Raw genomic sequence first — 19,219 nt, 5'->3', positions numbered from 1 at the left:
GTCCTGCGTGGCCATGCAGGCGCTATTAGAATCACTGATGCTTTCTCCTGTTTGATTCTGGCAATCAATCGAGGAAGCATCGGGAAAGGTGGAAACACATAAGCCATCCTGAAGGTCCATGGTGCTGTCAAGGCATCTATCAGGACCGCTCCCGGATCCCTGGATCTGGACCCGTAGCGCGGAAGCTTGGCGTTCTGTCGAGACGCCATGAGATCTATCTCTGGTTTGCCCCAACGTCGAAGTATTTGGGCAAAGACCTCTGGATGAAGTTCCCACTCCCCCGGATGAAAAGTCTGACGACTTAAGAAATCCGCCTTCCAGTTCTCCACTCCCGGGATGTGGATTGCAGACAGGTGGCAAGAGTGAGACTCTGCCCAGCGAATTATCTTCGATACTTCCATCATTGCTAGGGAGCTTCTTGTCCCTCCCTGATGGTTGATATAAGCTACAGTCGTGATGTTGTCCGACTGGAACCTGATGAACCCCCGAGTTGTTAACTGGGGCCAAGCCAGAAGAGCATTGAGGACTGCTCTCAATTCCAGAATGTTTATTGGAAGGAGACTCTCCTCCTGATTCCATAGTCCCTGAGCCTTCAGAGAATTCCAGACAGCGCCCCAACCTAGTAGGCTGGCGTCTGTTGTTACAATTGACCAGTCTGGCCTGCTGAATGGCATTCCCCTGGACAGATGTGGCCGATAAAGCCACCATAGAAGAGAATTTCTGGTCTCTTGATTCAGATTTAGAGTGGGGGACAAATCTGAGTAATCCCCATTCCACTGACTTAGCATGCACAGTTGCAGTGGTCTGAGATGTAGGCGTGCAAAAGGAACTATGTCCATTGCTGCTACCATTAGTCCGATTACCTCCATGCATTGAGCTACTGACGGGTGTTGAATGGAATGAAGGACACGGCATGCATTTTGAAGTTTTGTTAACCTGTCCTCTGTCAGGTAAATCTTCATTTCTACAGAATCTATCAGAGTCCCCAGGAAGGGAACTCTTGTGAGTGGAAAGAGAGAACTTTTCTCTTCGTTCACTTTCCATCCATGCGACCTTAGAAATGCCAGTACTATCTCTGTATGAGATTTGGCAGTTTGAAAGCTTGAAGCTTGTATCAGTATGTCGTCTAAGTACGGAGCTACTGAAATTCCTCGCGGTCTTAGTACCGCCAGAAGAGTGCCCAGAACCTTTGTGAAGATTCTTGGAGCCGTAGCCAGTCCGAATGGAAGAGCTACAAACTGGTAATGCCTGTCTAAAAAGGCAAACCTTAGATACCGGTAATGACTTCTGTGAATCGGTATGTGAAGGTAAGCATCCTTTAAATCCACTGTGGTCATGTACTGACCCTCTTGGATCATGGGCAAAATTGTTCGAATAGTTTCCATCTTGAACGATGGAACTCTTAGGAATTTGTTTAGGATCTTTAAATCCAAGATTGAGTAAAACCCTTGTCCTTGTTCCGACCGCGGAACTGGATGGATCACTCCCATTAATAAAAGATCTTGTACGCAGCGTAGAAACACTTCCTTCTTTGTTAGGTTTGTTGACAACCTTGACAGATGAAATCTCCCTCTTGGGGGAGAGGATTTGAAGTCCAGAAGGTATCCCTGAGATATGATCTCTAACGCCCAGGGATCCTGAACATCTCTTGCCCAAGCCTGGGCGAAGAGGGAAAGTCTGCCCCCCACTAGATCCGGTCCCGGATCGGGGGCCCTCAATTCATGCTGTCTTAGGGGCAGCAGCAGGTTTTCTGGCCTGTTTGCCCCTGTTCCAGGACTGGTTAGGTTTCCAGCCTTGTCTGTAGCGAGCAACAGCTCCTTCCTGTTTTGGTGCAGAGGAAGTTGATGCTGCTCCTGCTTTGAAATTACGAAAGGAACGAAAATTGGACTGTCTAGCCTTGGCTTTGGCCTTGTCCTGAGGCAGGGCATGACCTTTACCTCCTGTAATGTCAGCAATAATCTCTTTCAAGCCAGGCCCGAATAAGGTCTGCCCTTTGAAAGGAATATTAAGCAATTTAGATTTAGACGTAACATCAGCTGACCAGGATTTCAGCCACAGAGCTCTGCGTGCCTGAATGGCGAATCCTGAATTTTTAGCCGCAAGTTTAGTTAAATGTACTACGGCATCTGAAATAAATGAATTAGCTAACTTAAGGAATTTAAGTTTGTGTGTGATGTCATCTAGTGTGGATGATTGAAGTGTCTCTTCCAGAGACTCAAACCAAAATGCTGCTGCAGCCGTGACAGGCGCAATACATGCAAGAGGTTGCAATATAAACCCTTGTTGAACAAACATTTTCTTAAGGTAACCCTCTAATTTTTTATCCATTGGATCTGAAAAAGCACAGCTATCCTCCACTGGGATAGTGGTACGCTTAGCTAAAGTAGAAACTGCTCCCTCCACCTTAGGGACCATTTGCCATAAGTCCCGTGTGGCGGCGTCTATTGGAAACATCTTTCTGAATATAGGAGGGGGTGAGAAAGGCACACCGGGTCTATCCCACTCCTTAGTAACAATGTCAGTAAGTCTCTTAGGTATAGGAAAAACGTCAGTACTCGTCGGTACCGCAAAATATTTATCCAACCTACACATTTTCTCTGGGATTGCAACTGTGTTACAATCATTCAGAGCCGCTAATACCTCCCCTAGTAACACACGGAGGTTCTCAAGCTTAAATTTAAAATTTGAAATGTCTGAGTCCAGTTTATTTGGATCAGAACCGTCACCCACAGAATGAAGCTCTCCGTCTTCACGTTCTGCAAACTGTGACGCAGTATCAGACATGGCCCTTGCATTATCAGCGCACTCTGTTCTCACCCCAGAGTGATCACGTTTACCTCTTAGTTCTGGTAGTTTAGCCAAAACTTCAGTCATAACAGTAGCCATATCTTGTAATGTGATTTGTAATGGCCGCCCAGATGTATACAATATCACGCACCTCCTGAGCGGGAGATGCAGGTACTGACACGTGAGGCGAGTTAGTCGGCATAACTCTCCCCTCGTTGTTTGGTGAAATATGTTCAATTTGTACAGATTGACTGTTTTTTAAAATAGCATCAATACATTTAGTACATAAATTTCTATTGGGCTCCACTTTGGCATTAACACATATAGCACAGAGATATTCCTCTGAATCAGACATGTTTAACACACTAGCAAATAAACAGCAACTTGGAAATACTTTTCAAAGTAATTTACAAATAATATGAAAACGAACTGTGCCTTTAAGAAGCACAGAAAATATTATAACAGATAAAATAATTAAGTTATAGCATCAATCTTTGTCAGAATATACAGTTTTAGCAAAGGATTGTTCCCCTCAGCAAATGATAACTAACCCAGGCAGCAGAAAAAAATACACAAATAAACGTTTTTTTTTTTTTTTTGTTTTTTTGTTTTTTTTATCACAGTCAATACAATCAGCACAGCTCTGCTGTGAATGATTACTTCCCTCAAAAAAGGCTTTGGAGATCCCTGAACTCTGTAGAGATGAACCGGATCATGCAGGAAGAAAATGAATCTCTGACTGAGTTTTTTCTGATGCATAGTGAAAGCACCAAAATGGCCCCTCCCCCACACACATAACAGTGAGAGGGATCAGTGAACTGCTCTAATTTAAATCAAAACTATTGCCAAGTGGAAAAATAGTGCCCAAAACATTTTTTCACCCAGTACCTCAGAGAAAAAAACGTTTTTACATGCCAGCAAAAAAACGTTTTACCTCAATAATTAATTGTCATTTAAAACCTATTGCAAGTCCCTGCAAATTAGGTTAAGCCTATGTATACAGTTTAAAAGCCAGAGAAGTACCATTTCCCAGAAAACTGAAGTGTAAAATATACATACATGACAGCCTGATATCAGCTACATCTACTGCATTCAAGGCTGAGTTTACATTATAAGGGTATGGCAGGATTTTCTCATCAATTCCATGTCAGAAAATAATAAACTGCTACATACCTCTTTGCAGATTAATCTGCCTGCTGTCCCCTGATCTGAAGTTTACCTCTCCTCAGATGGCCGAGAAACAGCAATATGATCTTAACTACTCCGGCTAAAATCATAGAAAAAACTCAGGTAGATTCTTCTTCAAATTCTACCAGAGAAGGAATAACACACTCCGGTGCTATTATAAAATAACAAACTTTTGATTGAAGATATAAAAACTAAATATATCACCATAGTCCTCTCACACATCCTATCTAGTCGTTGGGTGCAAGAGAATGACTGGAGGTGACGTAGAGGGGAGGAGCTATATAGCAGCTCTGCTGGGTGAATCCTCTTGCACTTCCTGTAGGGGAGCAGTTAATATCCCAGAAGTAATGATGACCCGTGGACTGATCACACTTAACAGAAGAAAAAGGGATACTTTTTATTAAATATGACAGCACAAAAAAAAATGAAAGAGAATGCCAAATATATTAGATTTGGAAATAAATCAGGCAAATTGTTGCACATAAAATGTCTGTATGCTTACAGACATGATGTATTTGTGTATTTAACTATATGTATATAAATCCAATAAAAAGATGTATCTAAAAAAAAAAAGTGGGTGTGTGTATGATCTGTGTCTTTGATTGGTGCTTATTCGGCGTGTATTATTCTTGATTGGTGCCTTCCATAGAAAACATATAGCCATTGGAGCTCATCCACCCACCAATAGGGCACTTAGATTAGCCGCCGAAACTACACGCTGACCAGGAATGAAACTACATGCTGGCCAGGAGTGATATTCCCCAACAGTAATTGATGACGTTGTGGACTCACAATATCTTAGGAAAGAAAAATAATTTTGTTCTGACCCAGTCTATCATATTGCAAACAGGGAGAAACTAAAGTGATTTTAACATAAAGGGGAGGGGTATATAGGGGCTTCTGGGAAGCATCTTTTGTTGAAAGTCACTGAAAAACTTCCACTATCAAAGGAGAAATAAATCGGTTCCTATGGGTTTTCCCAATATGTCATATGTAGCTGTAAACCAAAAGTCAATTATGTTTTACATTCACTGCTCACCTGGTGTTGAGCACAAAATTATATCAGGGCTGATAGACGCTTCATACGGAGGAGGAGGATCATCAGGGTGTTGAATGTCGGAGTATTTATAGGCGGTGTAAGGGGGTGGAGGCTCATGAAAATGGAATGCACCACCTTCTCCATCATCAGAGAGGTGCAATGGTGTCAAGCCTGTCCCAAAGCCATCAGGACCATAATCAAAGCCAGGCATTCTGCGTCCAAGGTTAAAATGGTGCACTGTTGAGAGAAAAAGCATACATTAAGCCAAGAAACTGCAGTTCAAGCTAACATTTAGCATTAGAGAGTAGAGGTTAATAAAGACAGACAGAAAGTAAAAGTCTACATAGCAATATTACACAAAACTTATTTTAGACTAACACAAAATGAACCAGTCTCCTTTCAAGGGTTTATTAAAAAAAAAAAAAAAAAAACAGTTAACCTACCAAACTGTGTGAATAGAAAAAGACAACACATTTCAATAATACTTTGAGGGCTGTTCATTAAAAGGATATTCTGATTAAAAACAAAGGAAGCTAATGGCAGCCTAATAAATTAAAGTATGTCATTTTTGCATTGGAATTTCCCTTAAAATGCCTGATTCATTTGAAGTTAGAATACTCAGTACTTACGAAAAACTTCCATTTCATATATTGTCTAAAAACATAATTTATGTAAGAACTTACCTGATAAATTCATTTCTTTCATATTAGCAAGAGTCCATGAGCTAGTGACGTATGGGATATACATTCCCACCAGGAGTTGCAAAGTTTCCCAAACCTCAAAATGCCCATAAATACACCCCTCACCACACCCACAATTCAGTTTAACGAATAGCCAAGAAGTGGGGTGATAAAAAAGTGCGAAAGCATATAAAATAAGGAATTGGAATAATTGTGCTTTATACAAAATCATAACCACCACAAAAAAAGGGCGGGCCTCATGGACTCTTGCTAATATGAAAGAAATGAATTTATCAGGTAAGTTCTTACATAAATTATGTTTTCTTTCATGTAATTAGCAAGAGTCCATGAGCTAGTGACGTATGGGATAATGACTACCCAAGAAGTGGATCTTTCCACACAAGAGTCACTAGAGAGGGAGGGATAAAATAAAGACAGCCAATTCCTGCTGAAAATAATCCACACCCAAAATAAAGTTTAACGAAAAACATAAGCAGAAGATTCAAACTGAAACCGCTGCCTGAAGTACTTTTCTACCAAAAGAGGACCAAGTCGCTGCTTTGCAGATCTGGTCAACCGAAGCTTCATTCCTAAACGCCCAGGAAGTAGAAACTGACCTAGTAGAATGAGCTGTAATTCTCTGAGGCGGAGTTTTACCCGACTCAACATAGGCAAGATGAATTAAAGATTTCAACCAAGATGCCAAAGAAATGGCAGAAGCTTTCTGGCCTTTTCTAGAACCGGAAAAGATAACAAATAGACTAGAAGTCTTACGAAAAGATTTCGTAGCTTCAACATAATATTTCAAAGCTCTAACAACATCCAAAGAATGCAACGATTTCTCCTTAGAATTCTTAGGATTAGGACATAATGAAGGAACCACAATTTCTCTACTAATGTTGTTGGAATTCACAACTTTAGGTAAAAATTCAAAAGAAGTTCGCAACACCGCCTTATCCTGATGAAAAATCAGAAAAGGAGACTCACAAGAAAGAGCAGATAATTCAGAAACTCTTCTGGCAGAAGAGATGGCCAAAAGGAACAAAACTTTCCAAGAAAGTAATTTAATGTCCAATGAATGCATAGGTTCAAACGGAGGAGCTTGAAGAGCTCCCAGAACCAAATTCAAACTCCAAGGAGGAGAAATTGACTTAATGACAGGTTTTATACGAACCAAAGCTTGTACAAAACAATGAATATCAGGAAGAATAGCAATCTTTCTGTGAAAAAGAACAGAAAGAGCAGAGATTTGTCCTTTCAAAGAACTTGCGGACAAACCTTTATCTAAACCATCCTGAAGGAACTGTAAAATTCTCGGAATTCTAAAAGAATGCCAGGAAAAATGATGAGAAAGACACCAAGAAATATAAGTCTTCCAGACTCTATAATATATCTCTCGAGATACAGATTTACGAGCCTGTAACATAGTATTAATCACAGAGTCAGAGAAACCTCTTTGACCAAGAATCAAGCGTTCAATCTCCATACCTTTAAATTTAAGGATTTCAGATCCTGATGGAAAAAAGGACCTTGTGACAGAAGGTCTGGTCTTAACGGAAGAGTCCACGGTTGGCAAGAGGCCATCCGGACAAGATCCGCATACCAAAACCTGTGAGGCCATGCCGGAGCTACCAGCAGAACAAACGAGCATTCCTTCAGAATCTTGGAGATTACTCTTGGAAGAAGAACTAGAGGCGGAAAGATATAGGCAGGATGATACTTCCAAGGAAGTGATAATGCATCCACTGCCTCCGCCTGAGGATCCCGGGATCTGGACAGATACCTGGGAAGTTTCTTGTTTAGATGGGACGCCATCAGATCTATTTCTGGAAGTTCCCACATTTGAACAATCTGAAGAAATACCTCTGGGTGAAGAGACCATTCGCCCGGATGCAACGTTTGGCGACTGAGATAATCCGCTTCCCAATTGTCTACACCTGGGATATGAACCGCAGAGATTAGACAGGAGCTGGATTCCGCCCAACCCAAAATTCGAGATACTTCTTTCATAGCCAGAGGACTGTGAGTCCCTCCTTGATGATTGATGTATGCCACAGTTGTGACATTGTCTGTCTGAAAACAAATGAACGATTCTCTCTTCAGAAGAGGCCAAAACTGAAGAGCTCTGAAAATTGCACGGAGTTCCAAAATATTGATCGGTAATCTCACCTCCTGAGATTCCCAACTCCTTGTGCCGTCAGAGATCCCCACACAGCTCCCCAACCTGTGAGACTTGCATCTGTTGAAATTACAGTCCAGGTCGGAAGCACAAAAGAAGCCCCCTGAATTAAACGATGGTGATCTGTCCACCATGTTAGAGAGTGTCGAACAATCGGTTTTAAAGATATTAATTGAGATATCTTCGTGTAATCCTTGCACCATTGCTTCAGCATACAGAGCTGAAGAGGTCGCATGTGAAAACGAGCAAAGGGGATCGCGTCCGATGCAGCAGTCATAAGACCTAGAATTTCCATGCATAAGGCTACCGAAGGGAATGATTGTGACTGAAGGTTTCGACAAGCTGTAATCAACTTTAGACGTCTCTTGTCTGTTAAAGACAGAGTCATGGACACTGAATCCATCTGGAATCCCAGAAAGGTTACCCTTGTCTGAGGAATCAAAGAACTTTTTGGTAAATTGATCCTCCAACCATGATCTTGAAGAAACAACACAAGTCGATTCGTATGAGATTCTGCTAAATGTAAAGACTGAGCAAGTACCAAGATATCGTCCAAATAAGGAAATACCACAATACCCTGTTCTCTGATTACAGACAGCAGGGCACCGAGAACCTTTGTAAAAATTCTTGGAGCTGTAGCTAGGCCAAACGGCAGAGCCACAAACTGGTAATGCTTGTCCAGAAACGAGAATCTCAGGAACTGATAATGATCTGGATGAATCGGAATATGCAGATATGCATCCTGTAAATCTATTGTGGACATATAATTCCCTGCTGAACAAAAGGTAAGATAGTCCTTACAGTTACCATCTTGAACGTTGGTATCCTTACATAACGATTCAATATTTTTAGATCCAGAACTGGTCTGAAAGAATTCTCCTTCTTTGGTACAATGAAGAGATTTGAATAAAACCCCATCCCCTGTTCCGGAACTGGAACTGGCATAATTACTCCAGTCAACTCTAGATCTGAAACACATTTCAGAAATGCTTGAGCTTTTACTGGATTTACTGGGACACGGGAAAGAAAAAATCTCTTTGCAGGAGGTCTCAACTTGAAACCAATTCTGTACCCTTCTGAAACAATGCTCTGAATCCAAAGATTGTGAACAGAATTGATCCAAATTTCCTTGAAAAAAACGTAACCTGCCCCCTACCAGCTGAGCTGGAATGAGGGCCGCACCTTCATGTGGACTTAGAAGCAAAGTTTGTAAAAACTGAATTGTGGGTGTGGTGAGGGGTGTATTTATGGGCATTTTGAGGTTTGGGAAACTTTGCCCCTCCTGGTGGGAATGTATATCCCATACGTCACTAGCTCATGGACTCTTGCTAATTACATGAAAGAAAAATCATTATTGATATGGAATTGTTGTGCCTTTGCCTACACTCATATCGAGCACGAGAAACATCATAAACCAATGTATATCACACACATATTAGGCTCTTGCATCAGAACTCACCCTTAACTCCTGCTGTCTAGGAATTAAATGAACAATTTACATTCTTCATTTAATTCAATTTTTATCAAAAACAGAAATGTGGAGAGATTAAAACAGCTAATTAGAAGTATATAATTAAGTTTTTTAATTTGCTGAGAAAATGTATAAGGTTGCTTTAAAAATACAATATTTTGTATGCTTAGCTGATAAATTTATTTAATGGTGGTGAGAGTCCACGAGCCTTTACTCCTGGGAAACACCTCTCCTGACAACTAGGAGGCGGCAATGTTTTTTTTTTTTTTTTTTTAAACGCTTGAAAATATATACACAACAAAACATAATGACTAAAAACAACTGCCTGAAGGATTTTTGTACCAAAAGCTACTTCAAAGAAAGCAAAAACGTAAAAATGGTAGAATTTAGAAAATGTATGTTAAGGAAGACCAAGTAGCTGCCTTTTTGATCAACGGGTGTTTCCTTGTTAAAAGCGCAGGAGGTAGCCATTGACCTAGTAGAATGGGCAGTAATATGTTTAGGGGAGACTTCCCACCTCCAAAAAAGTCTTACGCATCAAAAGCTTCAACTAAAAGGCTGACCAAACAGCTGTAGCCTTCTGACCCTTCCTGGAGCCGGAAAAATGAACAAACAAGAGCAGTGGTCGCTAACCAGTGGTCCAAGAGAAGATGTTGGTGGTCCTTGACACCATCAAGCAGGAATTTATCTCCTCTGATGTTGTCACCCCCGTCGCGTGCCTAGCTGGACATCATTGAAAACCAATGGAGGAGTTAAATTACAATTTCCCTATGCACTTTGCGTAGTACTGCACAATTTGCGTAGCTAGATTGTATTTTTAACTCCTCCTGCCCGGCGCGCTACTCAGAGGAAGATGCTTCCATTCTAAGGCCAGCAGAGGTTGGTATAGTTTTGGCTTAAAATAGTGGAAGTATATATATATATATATATATATATAACTTTATTATTTTTTTCACTCTCTTATATTTCATTTATTTTCTTCCCTTTACCTGTCTCTGTTTGTCTTCCTCCCCTCCATCTTCTTTTTTTTTTAATTAAATATAAATTCTTTTTTATTCTAATAACTTTCCCAGGCACAAAGCCATTGAATAATTTTCCCACACACAAAGCCACCTGAATTCCAGTAATTGCCATCCAGTTGATCAGCCATATCCTACCAGTATTATAGTAATTGCCAGTAACATCCGTCGTGGTTGGCTCACATCCTTATTGAGAGCTTTCTGATATAAACTTAATTTATGACTCCACTGTCTGTCCATGATAAGTAGTTTTGAATAATTCCTAACTGGGGGAGTTAACTTGGAAGACATGTGGTCCTTTTAAACATAATTATTTTTGTCCCACCTCCTGCCTCTCTGTTTCCAGCTCAAAAGTTGGCACTCACCCTTCATCTGTCATTTGGAAGTATTCTCTCAGTTCTGTCATTCAGTTAGTTAATTCCAAAAAAATATTCTTAAAAATGAGTAAATATATACATAATGTAAACTTGGCTATGGTTATACTAGTTATTTACAGTATATGTGTATATGTGACCCCTGAACTAGAGGATTACCTAAAATCCTTAGTAGCCTGCAAATAAAACTTCAAAGCTCTGATAACATCCAAGTTATGAAGAAACCTCTCCTTAGAATTTTTAGGATTAGGACAAAAAGGAAAAATAATCTCAAGATTAATTTTACCTGAAGAAACTACTTTTTATCATGATGAAAAACTAGATAAGGAAGCAGCAGACAATGGCCAAAAGAAACAAAACCCTCTCCAGGACAAAAGCTGAATATCCAAATTATGTATAGGCTCAAAAGGAGGAAGCTGCAAAACTTTTAGATTCAAATTAAGGTTCCAAAGAGAAAAATTGGATCACTGGCTTAATCCAGACTAAATCCTAAACAAAACTCTGAATATAAGGAAATCTAGAAATCTTCTGAAGAAATAAGACAGACAAAATCTTGCACTTTAAAGAAGTGGCAGATAAACCGTGTCACGGATACCGGACTGCAAGGTGACAGCCCAATTCAGTATTCCCTGTCCCAACCCCCCCCCCCCCAGACTCAGAATGTTCGAGATTATTGCAACCTCCTGCTGTTATGTGTCTGTACATTCAGTCTAGGTGAGAGACACAGAGCAGGAGATTACACACAGCACAGACAATCGAATGCTGAGACCTCCTGCTGTTATGTGCCTTTCTGTTATTGTATGAGTCATCCATTGTCCTTTTGTGATTAGAATCTTGTTTAACTAACCATTGTCTGATGTTTGTCTCATTGTATAATATTTGTTATAACTACACCCCTTTTCTGTTGGAAATCTATAAAAAGGAAATTTATGGTTACCTTATAAATTGATTTCTTTTACGATATGCCGAGTCCACGGGTTTCATCCTTACTTGTGGGATTTATCCTCCTGCTAACAGGAATTGGCAAGGAGCACCACAGCAGAGCTGTTACATAGCTCCTCCCCCCAGTCATTCGACCGAAGGTATAGGAAGAGAAAGGAAAAGCTAAAAGGTGCAGAGGTGACTGAAGTTTTGAAAAAATAAAAGAAATCTTGTCTTAAAATGACAGGGCGGGCCGTGGACTCGGCATATCGTAAAATAAATCAATTTATCAGGTAAGCATAAATTTCCTTTTCTTTTACAAGATATGCCGAGTCCACGGGTTTCATCCTTACTTGTGGGATACCAATACAAAAGCTTTAGGATACGGATGAAAGGTAAGGACAAGACAGGAACCTAAACGGAAGGCACCACTGCTTGAAGAACCTTTCTCCCAAAAATAGCCTCAGAAGAAGCAAAAGTATCAAATTTGTAAAATTTGTAAAAAATATGAAGGGAGGACCAAGTCGCAGCCTTACAAATCTGTTCAACAGAAGCATCGTTTTTGAAAGCCCATGTGGAAGCCACAGCTCTAGTAGAATGAGCCGTAATTTTTTCAGGAGGCTGCTGTCCAGCAGTCACATATGCCAGGTGAATGATGCTTTTAAGCCAAAAAACATAATTTATGTAAGAACTTACCTGATAAATTCATTTCTTTCATATTAGCAAGAGTCCATGAGCTAGTGACGTATGGGATATACATTCCTACCAGGAGGGGCAAAGTTTCCCAAACCTCAAAATGAATATAAATACACCCCCTCACTACACCCACAATTCAGTTTAACGAATAGCCAAGAAGTGGGGTGATAAAAAAGTGCGAAAGCATATAAAATAAGGAATTGGAATAATTGTGCTTTATAAAAAAATCATAACCACCACAAAAAAAGGGCGGGCCTCATGGACTCTTGCTAATATGAAAGAAATGAATTTATCAGGTAAGTTCTTACATAAAACAGAATTTATGCTTACCTGATAAATTACTTTCTCCAACGGTGTGTCCGGTCCACGGCGTCATCCTTACTTGTGGGATATTCTCTTCCCCAACAGGAAATGGCAAAGAGCCCAGCAAAGCTGGTCACATGATCCCTCCTAGGCTCCGCCTACCCCAGTCATTCGACTGACGTAAAGGAGGAATATGCATAGGAGAAATCATATGATACCGTGGTGACTGTAGTTAGAGAAAATAATTCATCAGACCTGATTAAAAAAACCAGGGCGGGCCGTGGACCGGACACACCGTTGGAGAAAGTAATTTATCAGGTAAGCATAAATTCTGTTTTCTCCAACATAGGTGTGCCCGGTCCACGGCGTCATCCTTACTTGTGGGAACCAATACCAAAGCTTTAGGACACGGATGATGGGAGGGAGCAAATCAGGTCACCTAGATGGAAGGCACCACGGTTTGCAAAACCTTTCTCCCAAAAATAGCCTCAGAAGAAGCAAAAGTATCAAATTTGTAAAATTTGGTAAAAGTGTGCAGTGAAGACCAAGTCGCTGCCTTACATATCTGATCAACAGAAGCCTCGTTCTTGAAGGCCCATGTGGAAGCCACAGCCCTAGTGGAGTGAGCTGTGATTCTTTCAGGAGGCTGCCGTCCGGCAGTCTCATAAGCCAATCGGATGATGCTTTAAAGCCAAAAGGAAAGAGAGGTAGAAGTCGCTTTTTGACCTCTCCTTTTACCAGAATAAACAACAAACAAAGAAGATGTTTGTCTGAAATCTTTTGTAGCCTCTAAATAGAATTTTAGAGCACGAACTACATCCAAATTGTGTAACAAACGTTCCTTCTTTGAAACTGGATTCGGACACAAAGAAGGCACAACTATCTCCTGGTTAATGTTTTTGTTAGAAACAACTTTCGGAAGAAAACCAGGTTTAGTACGCAAAACCACCTTATCTGCATGGAACACCAGATAAGGAGGAGAACACTGCAGAGCAGATAACTCTGAAACTCTTCTAGCAGAAGAAATTGCAACCAAAAACAAAACTTTCCAAGATAATAACTTAATATCTACGGAATGTAAGGGTTCAAACGGAACCCCTTGAAGAACTGAAAGAACTAAATTGAGACTCCAAGGAGGAGTCAAAGGTTTGTAAACAGGCTTGATTCTAACCAGAGCCTGAACAAAAGCTTGAACATCTGGCACAGCCGCCAGTTTTTTGTGAAGTAAAACAGATAAAGCAGAAATCTGTCCCTTCAAAGAACTTGCAGATAATCCTTTCTCCAAACCCTCTTGTAGAAAGGATAGAATCTTAGGAATTTTTATCTTGTTCCATGGGAATCCTTTAGATTCACACCAACAGATATATTTTTTCCATATTTTATGGTAAATTTTCCTAGTTACAGGCTTTCTAGCCTGGACAAGAGTATCAATGACAGAATCTGAAAAACCACGCTTTTATAAAATCAAGCGTTCAATCTCCAAGCAGTCAGTTGGAGTGAAGCCAGATTCGGATGTTCGAATGGACCTTGAACAAGAAGGTCCTGTCTCAAAGGTAGCTTCCATGGTGGAGCCGATGACATATTCACCAGGTCTGCATACCAAGTTCTGCGTGGCCACGCAGGAGCTATCAAGATCACCGAAGCCCTCTCCTGATTGATCCTGGCTACCAGCCTGGGAATGAGAGGAAACGGTGGGAATACATAAGCTAGGTTGAAGGTCCAAGGCGCTATCAGTGCATCTACTAGAGTCGCCTTGGGATCCCTGGATCTGGACCCGTAGCAAGGAACCTTGAAGTTCTGACGAGACGCCATCAGGTCCATGTCTGGAATGCCCCATAATTGAGTTATTTGGGCAAAGATTTCCGGATGGAGTTCCCACTCCCCCGGATGGAAAGTCTGACGACTCAGAAAATCCGCTTCCCAATTTTCCACTCCTGGGATGTGGATTGCAGACAAGTGGCAGGAGTGATTCTCCGCCCATTGAATTATTTTGGTCACTTCCTCCATCGCCAGGGAACTCCTTGTTCCCCCCTGATGGTTGATATATGCAACAGTCGTCATGTTGTCTGATTGAAACCTTATGAATTTGGCCTTTGCTAGTTGAGGCCAAGCTTTGAGAGCATTGAATATCGCTCGCAGTTCCAGAATGTTTATCGGGAGAAGAGATTCTTCCCGAGACCATAGACCCTGAGCTTTCAGGGGTTCCCAGACCGCGCCCCAGCCCACCAGACTGGCGTCGGTCGTGACAATGACCCACTCTGGTCTGCGGAAGCTCATTCCCTGTGACAGGTTGTCCAGGTTCAGCCACCAACGGAGTGAATCTCTGGTTCTTTGATCTACTTGGATCGTCGGAGACAAGTCTGTATAATCCCCATTCCACTGTCTGAGCATGCACAGTTGTAATGGTCTTAGATGAATTCGTGCAAAAGGAACTATGTCCATTGCCGCAACCATCAAACCTATTACTTCCATGCACTGCGCTATGGAAGGAAGAAGAACAGAATGTAGTACTTGACAAGAGCTTAGAAGTTTTGATTTTCTGGCCTCTGTCAGAAAAATCTTCATTTCTAAGGAGTCTATTATTGTTCCCAAGAAGGGAACTCTTGTTGACGGGGACAGAGAACTTTTTTCTATGTTCACTTTCCACCCGTGAGATCTGAGAAAGGCTAGGACAATGTCCGTATGAGCCTTTGCTTTTGACAGAGACGACGCTTGAATCAGTATGTCGTCCAAGTAAGGTACTACTGCAATGCCCCTTGGTCTTAGCACCGCTAGAAGGGACCCTAGTACCTTTGTGAAAATCCTTGGAGCAGTGGCTAATCCGAATGGAAGTGCCACAAACTGGTAATGCTTGTCCAGAAAGGCGAACCTTAGGAACCGATGATGTTCCTTGTGGATAGGAATATGTAGATACGCATCCTTTAAATCCACCGTGGTCATGAATTGACCTTCCTGGATGGTAGGAAGAATTGTTCGAATGGTTTCCATTTTGAACGATGGAACCCTGAGAAATTTGTTTAGAATTTTGAGATCTAAAATTGGTCTGAATGTTCCTTCTTTTTTGGGAACTACGAACAGATTGGAGTAGAACCCCATCCCTTGTTCTCCTAATGGAACAGGATGAATCACTCCCATTCTTAACAGGTCTTCTACACAATGTAAGAATGCCTGTCTTTTTATTTGGTTTGAAGACAATTGAGACCTGTGGAACCTCCCCCTTGGGGGTAGTTCCTTGAATTCCAGGAGATAACCTTGAGAAACTATTTCTAGCGCCCAAGGATCCTGAACATCTCTTGCCCAAGCCTGAGCAAAGAGAGAGAGTCTGCCCCCCACCAGATCCGGTCCCGGATCGGGGGCCAACACTTCATGCTGTTTTAGTAGCAGTGGCAGGTTTCTTGGCCTGCTTACCCTTGTTCCAGCCTTGCATCGGTCTCCAGGCTGGTTTGGTTTGAGAACTATTACCCTCTTGCTTAGAGGATGTAGAATTTGAGGCTGGTCCGTTTCTGCGAAAGGGAAGAAAATTTGGCTTATTTTTAGCCTTAAAAGACCTATCCTGAGGAAGGGCGTGGCCCTTTCCCCCAGTGATGTCTGAAATAATCTCTTTCAAGTCAGGGCCAAACAGCGTTTTACCCTTGAAAGGGATGTTAAGCAATTTGTTCTTGGAGGACACATCCGCTGACCAAGACTTTAGCCAAAGCGCTCTGCGCGCCACAATAGCAAAACCTGAATTTTTCGCCGCTAATCTAGCTAATTGCAAAGTGGCGTCTAAGATAAAAGAGTTAGCCAATTTAAGTGCTTGAACTCTGTCCATAACCTCCTCATACGAAGATTCTTTATTGAGCGACTTTTCTAGTTCTTCAAACCAGAAACACCCTGCTGTAGTGACAGGAACAATGCATGAAATTGGTTGTAGAAGGTAACCTTGCTGAACAAACATCTTTTTAAGCAAACCCTCTAATTTTTTATCCATAGGATATTTGAAAGCACAACTATCTTCTATAGGGATAGTAGTGCGTTTGTTTAGAGTAGAAACCGCCCCCTCGACCTTGGGGACTGTCTGCCATAAGTCCTTCCTGGGGTCGACCATAGGAAATAATTTCTTAAATATAGGGGGAGGAACAAAAGGTATGCCGGGCCTTTCCCATTCCTTATTTACAATGTCCGCCACCCGCTTGGGTATAGGAAAAGCATCGGGGGGCACCGGGACCTCTAGGAACTTGTCCATCTTACATAATTTCTCTGGAATGACCAAATTGTCACAATCATCCAGAGTAGATAACACCTCCTTAAGCAGAGCGCGGAGATGTTCTAATTTAAATTTAAAAGTAATAACATCAGGTTCAGCTTGTTGAGAAATTTTTCCTGAATCTGAAATTTCTCCCTCAGACAAAACCTCCCTCCTGGCCCCTTCAGATTGGTGTGAGGGTATGTCAGAACCATTATCATCAGCGTCCTCATGCTCTTCAGTATCTAAAACAGAGCAATCGCGCTTTCTCTGATAAGTGGGCATTTTGGACAAAATGTTTTTAATAGAATTATCCATTACAGCCGTTAATTGTTGCATAGTAAGAAGGATTGGCGCACTAGATGTACTAGGGGCCTCTTGTGTGGGCAAGACTGGTGTAGACACAGAAGGGGATGATGCAGTACCATGCTTACTCCCCTCGCTTGAGGAATCATCTTGGGCAACATCATTATCAGTGGCATCATTGTCCCTACTTTGTTTGGACACTATGTCACATTCATCACATATATTTAAATGGGGAGGAACCTTGGCTTTCAAACATACAGAACATCGTCTATCTGATGGTTCAGACATGTTAACAGGCATTAACTTGATAACAAAGCACAAAAAACGTTTTAAAATAAAACCGTTACTGTCACTTTAAATTTTAAACTGAACACACTTTATTACTGAATATGTGAAAAAGTATGAAGGAATTGTTCAAAAGTCACCAAAATTTCACCACAGTGTCTTAAAGCCTTAAAAGTATTGCACACCAAATTTGAAAGCTTTAACTCTTAAAATAACGGAACCGGAGCCGTTTTTACATTTAACCCCTATACAGTCCCTGGTATCTGCTTTGCTGAGACCCAACCAAGCCCAGAGGGGAATACGATACCAAATGACGCCTTCAATAAGCTTTTTCAGTGGTTCTTAGCTCCTCACACATGCATCTGCATGCCTTGCTTTCCAAAAACAACTGCGCATTAGTGGCGCGAAAATGAGGCTCTGCCTATGACTAGAAAAGGCCCCCAGTGAAAAAGGTGTCCAATACAGTGCCTGCCGTTTTTTTAATACATCCCCAAGATTAAAAGAACTATTTATAGTTATAATCCACTAAATATACTTATAAAGTAATCGTTTTAGCCCAGAAAAATGTCTACCAGTCTTTAAAGCCCTTGTGAAGCCCTTTATTCTTATACTAAACTAAGAAAATGGCTTACCGGTTCCCATAGGGAAAATGACAGCTTCCAGCATTACCAAGTCTTGTTAGAAATGTGTCATACCTCAAGCAGCAAAAGTCTGCCCACTGTTTCCCCCAACTGAAGTTAATTCATCTCAACAGTCCTGTGTGGAAACAGCCATCGATTTTAGTAACGGTTGCTAAAATCATTTTCCTCTTACAAACAGAAATCTTCATCTCTTTTCTGTTTCAGAGTAAATAGTACATACCAGCACTATTTTAAAATAACAAACTCTTGATTGAAGAATAAAAACTACATTTAAACACCAAAAAACTCTTAACCATCTCCGTGGAGATGTTGCCTGTGCAACGGCAAAGAGAATGACTGGGGTAGGCGGAGCCTAGGAGGGATCATGTGACCAGCTTTGCTGGGCTCTTTGCCATTTCCTGTTGGGGAAGAGAATATCCCACAAGTAAGGATGACGCCGTGGACCGGACACACCTATGTTGGAGAAATTATGTTTTCTTTCATGTAATTAGCAAGAGTCCATGAGCTAGTGACGTATGGGATAATGATTACCCAAGATGTGGATCTTTCCACGCAAGAGTCACTAGAGAGGGAGGGATAAAATAAAGACAGCCAATTCCTGCTGAAAATAATCCACACCCAAAATAAAGTTTAATGAAAAACATAAGCAGAAGATTCAAACTGAAACCGCTGCCTGAAGTACTTTTCTACCAAAAACTGCTTCAGAAGAAGAAAATACATCAAAATGGTAGAATTTAGTAAAAGTATGCAAAGAGGACCAAGTTGCTGCTTTGCAAATCTGATCAATCGAAGCTTCATTCCTAAACGCCCAGGAAGTAGAAACTGACCTAGTAGAATGAGCTGTAATCCTTTGAGGCGGAGTTTTACCCGACTCAACATAGGCAAGATGAATTAAAGATTTCAACCAAGATGCCAAAGAAATGGCAGAAGCTTTCTTGCCTTTTCTAGAACCGGAAAAGATAACAAATAAACTAGAAGTCTTTCGGAAAGACTTAGTAGCTTCAACATAATATTTCAAAGCTCTAACAACATCCAAAGAATGCAACGATTTCTCCTTAGAATTCTTAGGATTAGGACATAATGAAGGAACCACAATTTCTCTACT

The 19,219-nt window shown here is 41.2% G+C and overlaps 1 protein-coding gene across 1 annotated transcript in view; it reads right to left on the bottom strand.

The window, feature by feature from the left end:
- The window catches only part of DGCR2 (DiGeorge syndrome critical region gene 2), a gene marked incomplete in the record, with an annotated part of 543,661 nt that overhangs the window by 46,414 nt on the left and 478,028 nt on the right, over positions 1-19,219 (bottom strand). Inside the window, 1 exon segment of the mRNA XM_053701964.1 lies at positions 5,015-5,251. Coding sequence (XP_053557939.1) covers positions 5,015-5,251 — 237 coding nt within the window.

This window comes from Bombina bombina, chromosome 2 (assembly GCF_027579735.1).
Source record: "Bombina bombina isolate aBomBom1 chromosome 2, aBomBom1.pri, whole genome shotgun sequence".
Classification (NCBI taxonomy): Eukaryota; Metazoa; Chordata; class Amphibia; order Anura; family Bombinatoridae; genus Bombina; species Bombina bombina.
The sequence above is the reverse complement of the archived record's forward strand: the minus strand, read 5'-3'. Positions and strand labels throughout refer to the sequence as shown.